Consider the following 12,534-nt stretch of genomic DNA (forward strand, 5'->3'; position numbering starts at 1 on the left):
CCCGGATTGGACTGAGTCTGGGAGTTGAGTCGAAATCACTCTTGCTTGGTTTCCTCCTCTTTCCCATCTTGCTTCCCCAACTCCCTCACTGGTTGATCTTGAACCTCCTTTCAGAAACCATCTGGGCCCAAAATCTTGGCTCAGTGACTGGCCTGGGGAACAAACTAAGCAAGGACAGTGCTATTTTCTTAGCCCTGGGCTTCAGGGGCCCTTGGGCCTCCCCATGGTGGCACTCCTGGTGGGGGTGGGGCAGGGTGACAAGACACCAGAGGAGCGGTCTTCTCAGTCCCGGGCATGAAGCTCTGCATGCCTTTTGGCTCCTGGCAGATCCTGACAAGGATGATTGCTGGGGCATCTAAAGAGATCCGATCTCATCAAAAGAGCCTGCAGCCTCCACAGTGCTCTGGCTGCTGGCCAGCCCCACCCCAACCCACCCCAGCAGGGATCAGGCGCTCTGTGACACCAAGCTTCTCCAGGCTAACCAGCGTGTACCCAGAATCCACCAGGTGAAGATTTGGTGCTGTCTGGGTAAAACCAGCAACGGTTTTACAACCCGAAGGTACAAAGGAGGCCCCAACAACAACAGACCGTACTTCTCACAAGTCCGAATTATGGATCTTAGACTTGGATTGAAACTGACATAAAGCAAGAAAAGTTACATCTTTCTCTCCCCTGACAGGTACACTAAGATGCCTACTGGATAGAAGGTATGCGAGCTGAGCAGGTCCAGAAGGTCTATAGGGAATGGGTATGATGATGATGGAGACATCTGAGAGTATGTCAAGATAATGTGGAGATATTTCTAGGAAATGCGGTTCTTCGGTACACACAAATAACTCCACTATTTTGTGCTCTCTGATCAGTCAATTATACCGGCTATGACAAAGGAAGTCCACGCTCTTTATCCTAATTTAGGAAGTGGACCACCTTCCCATCCACTTCATTATCGCAGTTGATCAAGGGCATGACTACGAAAGAAGAGACCATTAGTGAAGGCCCAAAAATATTTCCACAGGTTGGGACCACACACTTTCTAATCCGTGTCTGAAAAATGCTAGGCGACAGAGTTTGCTCAACTCCTTCAGAAGATTCCAAGTCTTTCAGGAAATATTATGGGCTGGCTTCACAAACACCACTGGAGTCTCCACTCACTTCTGCCACTCCATCCAATAAAGAGCTGGGCTGGTTCTTATGCACACACACTTGTGTGTGTGTGTGTGTGTGTGTGTGTGTGTGTGTGTGTATGAGAGACAGAGAAAGAGAGAGAGAGAGAGAGACTGAGAGAGAGAGAGCACGCGCGCTCGTTAAAGAAAGAGCAAGATTTCGATTCTCAGGTCTAACACTGGATCTTCTAAAATCAACAATACAATCCTATTTTGAGTGTCCTTCAGACAATGCAGTCCAAATATATGTTATTCAGCCCTGATCCAAGGCTTACCTAATACTGTAAAGAAACAACCAAATGCTGATCTAGCTGACCTGAGTACTAGCCCTCTATGAAGTCAGCCCCTCAAAGAGATATTTCCGGGAGGTACTTCAAGCTGAGTTCCCCCCAGAAGCAGGCTGTGAGACAGAGAATGCAAGTAGCTTGTTTAGGTGGGAATCCCAGGAAGAATAAATAGTAGTGAGACAGGGAAGTTCACATTATCAAGAAAGTTACCACGGGGGGCCACGGAGGGTCAATGCCATTGGGAGACATAGTGGAATCTGCCTCTGACTTATCCTACCCAAGGATCAAGGGGTAGGAGCTATTACCTACCAAATGTGATCAATCATTTGTGGAAGGATGATGGGATTGACATTAGTTCCTCAGCACCTCCTGTCTGCCCACATACATGAGCCAGTGGGCTTTGGGAGCCCAAGAAAACCCTGAAGCAGAGTATAGGAGTATGGGGTTGGAAGCCAGCAGGGCAGCATACATGTTAATGGTACAAGTGTAATAAAGCCCAGCTACCTTCATTTTTTCAGGAGCAGCAGAAGGTAGAAGGATCTAGCCTTTAGAAATATTTAGTATAAAAAGAAGTCACATTTGTTATTTACAAGACAGAAGTGGAAAACATTTCCCCAGCACCCATGCGTCTTCAGATAAGGAGAGAGGAAGGACTAGGGGTTGTAATAAAATGGGTCATATTTGCATCTCCTGCTGAACTTGGGTTCACTTTCACTTAATATACAATGAGAGCCATACCACCTAAGGCATTTCTCTGTTTGCCTTTGCTGCCAGAAAATTCAGAATCAGAGACAGCCAAGGCCGATCATTTCACTGGATGAAAACGTGGAAGCGCCATTTCACACCCTTGTGTGAATATTCTTTTTCTCGTTCTTGCCCTGCTTCTAAATCGTTTTGATTCCTTGTAATTACTATTACTCATACTCTGCTTGTCTTCAGAAATGGTTTAATGTCATTTACAGAACTGCACATCAAAAAGTGTACATTTCTTTTCTGGATATGCATAGGAATGAAATACTTGTGAAAGCCAGACAGCCCCCTGATTAAAAAAAAAAAAAAAAAACTAAACCAGGGTGCTCCTTTTTCTTTTTAATAAGAACTGAAAGATTATCTGAGAATTCTGGCAAAGGAAACAGATCCAAAGTCAACACAATTTGTGACCCCTTACCTAGCTGGTCTTGGGGGCTGGGTGATGGGGACATGTTGGTCTCAATTCTTAGCACACTCTTGGTACACACCCGATCTCACAGGTCTCCAAAATCGAGGAAACAGTTTGTGACAGAATTTTCATTTTATTTGGAAAAGGCATTAACTTTCTGACTGGGCTTTGTTCATTCTAGAAACCTGAATGAACATGAGAGCAACACCCAGAGACAAGCCCTGGATGGGCCCCCTCTCTTCCTCACTTTTCCTGTTCAGCTTATATTTGAGTGTAGTGCCTTTGGGCTAAACCCATTATCTTTCACCTCCACAAAGGTTCCCCCCCCCCCCCACCAGGCATAAAGACACCAACAGGAGTCCCCACCACAAACCCTTTTTATCTCTTTCCAGCCAATGGAACGCTGTCCCCCGATGCTACCCAGCCCCCTGTGGGTGCGAATGAGACCGTATCCATGCGAAATTAGCTTGGATGGCACACACTGCTCTTTCTTCATCCAGCAGCAGTTTGGAGGCTAAGGCTCATAATTAGCTATTTGATCTTAATCAGTATTGTCCTTGGCCCCTGGTACACTGTGTCTTTCGGATACCACTTTTCCGGTGTTTGGATGGCCTACTTACTAAGACAGCAGACACTGCCTGTGTCTAAGAGACAGGTCAACTTTGAAAAATGTTCAGAAAGTACTGGCCATTTTACTTGGGTTCAAAATCAACCTGACATCCTCGTCTCGTGGAGTAAGTGAGTAACCTATGTATTCGGGTAGAAACTTAGCTACCCTCCCCCTAGAGGACCTAGAGCACCAGGCGGTGACAGTCTTCCCCTAATCTCGGTTTTCTGAGTCAGCTATTGGGGATGGGGTGGGAGGTGGATAATAATGCTAAACTACTGGGGGAAACATCCCCCTGCAGCGTTTATAGTCAGCTTTTCAAAATAGAAGAACTACGCAGCATGGAAATCATGGAAATCGCTTGAACGAGGCAATCGTGTTCTGTTTAGCCTTGTGGATGGAGACAATGGGCTGCTGAGCCCATCTGAGTCCCAAGAGACTTTGCCCTCTTAGTCATGCTCAGCGCCACCATCACCACCACCAAGGCTTTCCTAGAGGAAGGTGTGGCCAAGAACCACGTGGTACGGGACCTCTCCCCAGCCCTTGAGAAAGGCTGATATTGGAGTTGTTTTATGTTTCTGCCAAATAGAAGGAAGAAAATATGCTGCATAGCCCTGCCTTATTTCCCCAGGGCCTCGTGCCTACCAGACACTCCACACTGTTGGGCTAGATGGATCTGTCAAGTGGCGAGGGTCACAGTACCTACCCCGCGGGGACGCTGAAACGATGAAATGAGACAAGGTCACAGAAAGCACACAGCCTGGCCTACACTGGGAACAGAGACAGTAGAAACTACTGTTGTTTTCAGTACCTGGATGCCAGCGGACGTGTCTTCTGTTTTGTAGAGAGGAAGGTTTCCTCTTCTGAAGCAGGGTGACAGAAGGAGGTGGACACCCCAGGAGGCAGAAGCTTTTAGAGAAAAGTGGGGGGCCTTCTAGCTTCGATCAAGGGGCTAGTGTCCGTCTCACGGTCCGTGAAGGCAGGGATGTTTGTCCCCAGCAGAAGTTCGTTCTGCTTTGCTGTCATGTTCTCCCACTCTCTGCACCCTCCAGCCTCTTCCCTCGGTGGCAGCCAGCCCACCCTTGCTCTAATGGATTACCTCTTCACCTAGAACCAAAATAAAATCTGCCTCAGGCGTTAGGTCCTGCCTCGGTGACCTCAGCTGCCAAAGCAAAAGCCAAGAGGGCCCTGTCAGGGGCAGGCGCGTGGAAGGAAATTCTTAGTAAAACGATGTGGGTCCGGTCCTTGCCAGTCTGAGGGCTGCTCCGTCCCGAGCTCGTGGAGAAGTCAGGCTGGAAAGTTCACAGTGCAGCATCCCAGGTCCTCTTATTATCTGCTGGGGTGGTGTCCATAATGAAAAGGATTGCTGACTCATCCAATGCACCCGTCCTATACCAAGCACCAAGCATCCCAGAATGGGGTATAGCAATGCTTTGTTAAGAGGATTGAGGCCCGTGGAGCCCATCAGGGTTAATGCTAAAATGTGACACCATCGAGGCAGACTCAGACTCACCCAGCAAGGAATGGCCCAAACCACAAGGCAACGCGTCCTCTGAATTATAAAACAAACAAATGCCTTGATAACTGTATAAAGGCAGCCTCTGCTATATTCAGTAATAGCTCTTGCTTTTCAGATCTTAACCTAAATGAGATGGCATCCCTCTAAATACACCACAAAGGATGTCAGAGATTCATTTCCGTGCTAGGGAGGGAAGTAGAGGGGAGGCTTAGGTGTAAGGAGGTGTATGAGAAGGTAGCTGTCCATTAGCTCATGGTCTTCTTGGGGCTCCTCCAATTTCTGAAGCCTCCGGCCTATCAAGTACTTGATAACAGCTATGGATTCTCCAGGACTCTTCTATGGGATTATCTCTCTACCTCTCATGCTTTCCCATGCCCGTCTGCTCATTCTCTTTGGTGCCATGTCCCTCTAATCAAACATCTCAGCGATAGTCTGGAGCACCAGTTTCCTACACGACCACCAGGAGACAGACATATAGCCCATCCCATGTTAAATGAGGGACTTCTGAAAAACCCCGTGAGAAAAAGGGAGGCTGACCAGATAACATGATGCTTGGGCAACCCACCACGGAGTGTCCAAATCCAGTCCCTCGCGGGCATTACTCCCTCATCATTTCTTAACGCCCCGTCTCTGGGCTGCCCTGGTTACAAAGACTCCCCTAACATCATGCCCAGTGGGGGTGTCTTCTCCTGGGATCTACGATTCCTCATGATAATGACATTGGCAGTGTCTACTTGCCTGTTAAAACCAGATCCTTCCTGCCTGTACCCAAGTGCCATGATAAGCAAGACTTTGTATCTAGCCATGACCTGCAAAATGCGTTCACGGAGGAAACTGAGAAAGTTGAGGGGAGAATTTTCCTAAACCCTGGAACCCCAAGAAAAGTGTGTCATAATCATCTAGTCTGTAGAAACTGGTGTTGTTCCCCAACCCCTTATCTGGAGAATCCCCTACTTCCTTCCAAACTTTCAATGGCCATAATAGGGGAGGCGAAAGAGGATAGTATGCGAAGTGAAATACGACCAAGAAAGACCAATACCACAAAGTTTCATTCAGATGTGGAATCTGAAAAGCAAGACAAATGACTAACAAAAAACAAAGGGCACCTGTGTGGTTCAGTGGGTTAAAGCCTCTGCCTTCCACTCAGGTCATGACCCCAGAGTCCTGGGATTGAGCCCCACATCGGGCTCTCTGCTCAGCAGGGAGCCTGCTTCCCCCTCTCTGCCTGCCTCTCTGCCTACTTGTGATCTCTGTCTGTCAAATAAATAAAATCTTAAAAAAAAAAAAAAAAAAGGCAGAAATGGACCTATAAACATAGAGAACAAAGGGGTGGTGGCCAGAAGGAAGGAGGTGGGGGATGGGCTAAAGGACGAAGGAGCTTGGGAGACCCAGGCTCCCAGGTAGGAAATGGGTAAATCACAGGAATGAAAGGCACAGAATACAGCCAGTGATACCGGCACAGAGGGCAGAGAGTGGCACACAGTGGCAGGGAGCCTAGCATAACCTAGAGAGAAACTGAGTCACTACGTCCTACACCTGAACTGAAACTAATGAAACATTGTGCGTCAACTATACTCCAAAAAGAAAAATAATGGCTCCCGGGACTCAACTCAGTGCCTTACATGTAAGGATTATTTCATTCCGTTCCCCACACACGCTCTGAGAAATATGTGGTATTATCTTTCTGAACTTTATAAGTGGGGAAACTGAGGCCCGCGGGAGGGAAACGGGCTGCTCAGGTCATCTGGCTGGTAAATGTAGGCTGAGAGTCAAACCCAGGTCTCTCTGCCCAGAGAGCCCTAGCTCTTCACCCCAGGATGTACTATCCCACTACGGACAAAGAGGCTCCTGTCTTCCGTAAATTAAGGCTGAGACTAGACCTTGGAACGATGTGAAAGCCAGGTCACAGTTCATGTTTACAACGCCGCTCCTGAGAGCTCTTAGGACAATCCGCACGCATCCCGCCGCAGCCCGTCATCTCCCGTCTGCAACAGGAAAGGTGATCTTGACCCACTGGCGGCCTCGGCACATTCCCACTGCGCCAGGGTTACGGTTCCCATGAAAACCCCGAAGTTCCTAATCACTTATTCTGATGAGAAATGCGGTTGCCCCTTTGAAGCTAAAGTATAAAGTGAACCCCTCATCTGGGGCTCTTTCTTCCCAGTCCTTGGGACAGGCTAGTGGGAAACCTGACGCTCCAAACCCCAAACGAATCCGGATTCCCCAGTGTTCTTTAATTGGTGGAAGCCGATTTGTTTTGTTCAAGGCGCGTCAGAGCCTGCAGTGTGAGCTTTGTGCCCCAAGATTTAGCCCGTTTCATCGTCCTTCATTAGGATGCAAGGGAAAGCCCAGGCATTGATAACTGGGCCAGGGGAACAAAGGCAACATGGAAACTGGAGCGGGGCAATGAATCCCTCGCTTTCCACTGGTACAAAACAAGATTCCCACCATTTACTCAAGAACTTATTTTGTCCTTGTGTTCTATACAAAGAAACAGGAAACTTCAGAGAGGAGGAGAAAAAAAAAAAACTTGGGGGGGAACCCGTGGTTCCTTACACGGTGGCCCAGGGAGGTTGGGGTCACCGAGGGTGCTGGCAGGAGGCTAGCTTGGTCCCAGAGCTGAGGAGGGGCCAACTCCCTGTTTTTTGCTCTCAGAGGAGGTCACCTGAGAGCAGAGGAAGTTTGCTCCCCCTTGGGAAACACCAAGAGGAGAGATCTGGGGTGGCAGCAATATGGACCGCACTGGGAACAGTCAGCCTCTTGATGACCAAGTGAACCAGACCTGTGCAGGTCGCTTCTTCTTCCTCCTTTACTACTCTAGGGAGTCCGGGCACCAGACCTTCCCTCAGACCCATTCACCTTCCTTTGAAAATAAGTCCATTCTCAACTTGACAAGAAGAGACCCTCGTCTCTCAAATGTGAGCTCTGATTCTTATTTTGAGGACCAGTGATTGTAACGGCTCATCTTGTAAACTAGTGAAGCCTTTTGGGGGACCATTTCAGCTGTTCTTCTTCAGAGTTTAAATCTATGGACCCTTTGAACTAACAGTTCAACATCCAGGAATTTCTTTTACAAAAATACCTCTAACACATGAATCAAGAAATCAGTGTTAAGATACTCATTGCTCCTTTCTTTAGAGTAATAAATTAAGTATAGGACCAAGTCCATCTTAAGGGATTAGATGAGTGTATATGATGGTATACACATCCCTACAAGGGAATACTCAGAAAATCACTTGTTTTTAATGAAGTAGGCCAACATGGACTGGCCTGGGGAAAATGTCCATGAGGCGGGGACCGAAAACAACAAGTTGAAAAATTGCCTGTATACTTTAATCCACTTTTGTCTGAAACTTGGTTTCTCAAATTGGGCATGGCTGACACTTGGGCCAGATCACTCTCTGGTCTGGGTCTGCATGGGGGGTCTCCACCCTCTCGATGCCAGAGGTAGCCTCCCCTCCCTGCAATGAGGACAATCAACAATGTTTCTAGATGTTGCCAAAGGCCCCTGAAGGCCAGAATAGGAGCTAAAATCCCAACAGAGAATCAGTGATTTAAGATACTGATTTATCAACAACTTGGATTTGCACATCATAGAAAAAAGTCCAACAGGACCACAATAACAGTGATTCCATTGGGAACCAGGATGGGTCAGGGGAAATAATGTGGTTTTTTAATTTGATACACTGCTGGACTGTTTGATTATTTTTACACAAATATCTTTCTTCTGTAAGTAAGCAGAAAATCGATTTCTATTCCAGTCCCACTCACATTCTTAAATATATACCAAGAAAATAGTGAGAATAGCTTACATCAAGAGACAGAGAATTGCGATTCTCTCTGGAAATGAGTGACAGGCAGAGCTTACCTGGTGAGGAAAAGTCCTTTAAGAGGACTAGATAATGGGACACACTGACATGCCCAGAGCTTGTCAATTGTTCAGCTGGTGAGAACCGTGTCTGGGAAGCAGTGAACAGTATGGGAACTATGAAATTCTAGCCTTGAGTTTTGAAGCGGATGGGGACCAGTGACTTGTGTTCTCTGTTTTATCTGCTAAATCCTTTATCTGCTAAAAGGAACATCCATCCACCTTCCCGCAAGACTTCGGAAGGGCAGACCGTTAAGGCAGCATCTATGAAGCGGTTCCCCGCATCAGATCTCCTACCGCTTCAATAAAAGATGGAATTCTCATTCATATTTGATTTGGTGCTTTTAAAGCGATTTTGTAAAACAAATGCCGGGTTCAATTTGGGCTTTTCAAAGTTTAGAGAATCCCAGAATACTCGAGTTTCTTGTTCATTTTGAAGCAATTTCCTCCAGGGATCTTCTTCCAGTTCAGTGGTATACTCATAAAGAAAACAACAAAGTAAATATCACCCCCCCTTTTGTTTTTCTAGCTAATAGGTTACTCTAGAAAACTACTAAGGTTTTGGTTTACAGTTTACAAGGTAAACTGCCACAGCCAATTTTCGTGATGCTTCTTCCCTCATTGAGTTAGCTGGAACTCATTCTGAATTTCCTAAAAGGAAAAACAAATCTAAATCTTACAAAAAATAATAAAACATTTGGTCTCCCACATGAATGCCAGCAAATGATCAGATATCCACCACCAATACCCTCACCTAGTTACAACTACAAAATACTAAGGGAATTTTGTTTTTTGAGTGACAGTTTAAAAAGTGGCTAGAGGGAATTCTCTTGTCCATCTAGGCTGGTGTTCTGAGACCAAAAGTGATTTGAGACAGTTCATAACTCAGGTTATGATTCAGTTCATAATGACACATTTTACAGTCTTTTTCATTACATGTGTTTGCTTTGTTTTCCTTTGTTCTCTGGATGGAATAACAATGCTAAGAAGTCAGTTTGACTTGTAAGCAACTCCTTAATATTTTAAATTGATCAAACTTTTGATCAATTTCTCTCCCCGCCACCACCAATGTTTGACTTGTAAGCAACTCCTTAATATTTTAAATTGATCAAACTTTTGATCAATTTCTCTCCCTGCCACCACCACCCCCCATTCCTTACCCCTGCCCTGATCTGACCCAACTCCTTAAAGCATTTTGGCTTATTTGGTAATATTTCACTTGTCTCCAATTTCACCTTGTTTTTCAAAGCTCTAGTTATTGTGCAATCAGTTAGTTCATCAAGAAATTAAGCCTCTCCCTTCTCCCCTTTTTTTCTGCCTCTGAATTTTAAAGGGTAAAGCCCAGGATTTGCCATTGTCAAGATTCCAGATTTGCTCTATACACACATTTTTAAAACAAAGAGAAAGCAGCATTTCTCTTCTCTGCCTTGCATACAACACCGCAGATTCAAACAAGGCAGGAACCATGAAGCAGAACATCTTTTTCTAAGCACCGCGCATAGCCACACCAGGTCAGCTGCACCAAGCTGAAGCAAGGGATGCTTTCGGAAGAATGCAGTGACACACCCGGGGACACACTGGTGACACCATGGCTTCCGTCTGCCTTGTTTACAAGGAAAACTCATGAAATTGACTGAAAAATAAGCGAGACGTATAGAATGCTACCAGACCAGGGTCTCTTACAGGATGACCCTGAAGTACCTACGTATGATAGTTATGATAGTAGCAGACCCTGCTGGTGATCTGCCCTCAGATGCCGCTTGCCTTCCCCATCCTCCAGTCCACACTGTTTTGCTTCCAGTGGCCTTCACCTGAGATCTCTTTGATTATTCAAGGATTTACTGGAACCACTCTGCCCACATGCATAGAAAGTCAGGCATGTTCTCCTACGCACCCAGGGCAGCTCTTGGCCAATGGCTGGTCTCAGGGGGGCTATGAAAGCCCAGCTGCCTTGCTATAAAGCCAGGACCCACTCGGAGATGTAATTTACAAGCCAGATTCCACTGAGGCTGGATTTTGCCTGAAATAACACCTTTGCTTGGCTTCCCTCCCTTCCCAGCCCAGCTTCCCCACTCCCTTGCCAGCTTCTCTGGAACCGAGTCCTAATATACCACCTGTACCTACACTCATCACCCAGGATCTGCTGGGGGAAAACCCTACCTAGGCTCTTATCTGTCCTCTTTTGCCTTGCCCCCAAATTTTCAACCTTCTCATTCTTCTGCCCATCTCCCTCTGCACTGAGAGCTGTAGTTCATGACATCTGTGTGAGGTCTCAAATCTCTGTTAGAACATGTGTCACATCCAAGGCTTGGTTACCAGAGACCCCTGAGAAATGACTTCCGGTTAGTGCTGAGGTCCTCTATGCCAATGGTTTCAGACCACGCAACAACATCTCAGAGTCTATGAATGCTACCCTGGGGCAGACCTCCAAATTTCAGATCTTACCATGGACAGGGAGTTCAGATGAGAGCCCCAGGAGCCTCTGTGATGGTGGCTTTCTCCTGTTGGCCCTTCGTCCATGTTTTTGAGCTCTGAATATGATCTGAGGCCATCAAAGTCATATCTTTTTGAGGGGTATAAGCAGCAGGGGAGGTCTGGAAATGTCAATGGGAAGACCTGGGTGGTTGCAGACACCCTGAGTCGAAAGGCTGCCCAACCCTGAGAAACCCTCGATGGGATTGTCCACATTATGTGCCACTCTGGACAGACCAACCTAATCACCAACAACAGGCTTCGCAAGTTCCCAGAGCCCTCTCCACACCAGCCCCACGAACACCCTAACTCTCACTCCGGAAGCATACTCACGATTTTCACAGCGCTGCCCGGTGTAGCCTGCCAGGCAGGCACACTTGTAAGATCCGGTTTTGTCAAGGAGGCAAGTGCCATCGTGGAAACAGGGAGAAGAGGAACATGCTGTAAGAGAAAAGGCAATTTCCCTCAGGGTCACTGAGCGGTGAGGTCAACGTCTTCAAGCCCGGAGCCTTGACCAGAGTCTTTCGCTTGTCTATTCAAGTCTTCCTCTTACAATACTTTTTTTTTTACTGGATTCCTGTTAGCATTGTTTAAGAATGCCTGAAACAGGTACGTATCTCGTTATTTGATATTTTTGAAGGCCCCAGAAGTATGGTCCTATAGTCCAAAAAGCCTAACACCAACACAAATAGGTACACCATGTGATTAGGGCAGAGGTACGCCTTGAACCCTCCCATAAGGACTCCAAGAGAGGGAGGCAGCCTCGGGGAATTTTCGATCATCTTTTTTCAAGAAAGCATCCTGGGCAAGGAGGGAAAGGAACTGGAAGAGCTTCAAGACACTGTTGAAAACGTACCTGAGAATTTCCTAGCATGCATTCTGTACACATTAGTCCTGCAAAATGTTGATGTGTTCAGCTGAGAAAGGGCTGTGGACTCAACTATGGTGGGGAAGCACTACTGGCATTAAATTATAATTAACCGGATTTCTTTACTGCAGAACTTCTCAGACTGTTCCAAGTCCTAATGTGCACTGCACATAACGCCTGACCTTTCCCAAACTCATCTGACTGCGTCTTTACAGAAGACTATTTTTCTACAGAGAACACTTTGGGAAACAGAGGTCTGTGTGCTAACCCACTCTAACCCTACATTCACTTATCCTGACATGGAAATACACTGCCGGGCCCAGTTCCACAAGCCCGTACAGAGGGCGCCCCCCACCCCTCCCCGTGTGAGGCACCAGAGTCGGACATTCTGTTTACCAAACTAGAGCTTTCTGACAAAAAATACACAATGACCATCACCTGATGCATAATAGATTTAGTGTCAGGAAAGAGGAAAAAGTGTTCTAAGATGCTCCAGCTGGGACAAAATCAAAACCCACTGGAACAAGAGAAAAGGGTTAGCAGAGGAAAACGCATGGGACACACACCCTGAGGGCTGGGATTGGCTGGCAA

General features: G+C 46.7%; 1 protein-coding gene across 5 annotated transcripts in view; it reads right to left on the bottom strand.

Moving 5' to 3' along the window:
* Positions 1-12,534, bottom strand: part of PAMR1 (peptidase domain containing associated with muscle regeneration 1) — a 150,512-nt gene that overhangs the window by 16,463 nt on the left and 121,515 nt on the right. For all 5 annotated transcript variants that reach the window (XM_059139859.1, XM_059139837.1, XM_059139826.1 and 2 more), the window contains one exon: positions 11,409-11,516. In XM_059139859.1, coding sequence (XP_058995842.1) covers positions 11,409-11,516 — 108 coding nt within the window. The remainder of the gene's footprint in view (positions 1-11,408; positions 11,517-12,534) is intronic.

Source organism: Mustela lutreola, chromosome 1 (assembly GCF_030435805.1).
Source record: "Mustela lutreola isolate mMusLut2 chromosome 1, mMusLut2.pri, whole genome shotgun sequence".
Lineage (NCBI taxonomy): Eukaryota > Metazoa > Chordata > Mammalia > Carnivora > Mustelidae > Mustela > Mustela lutreola.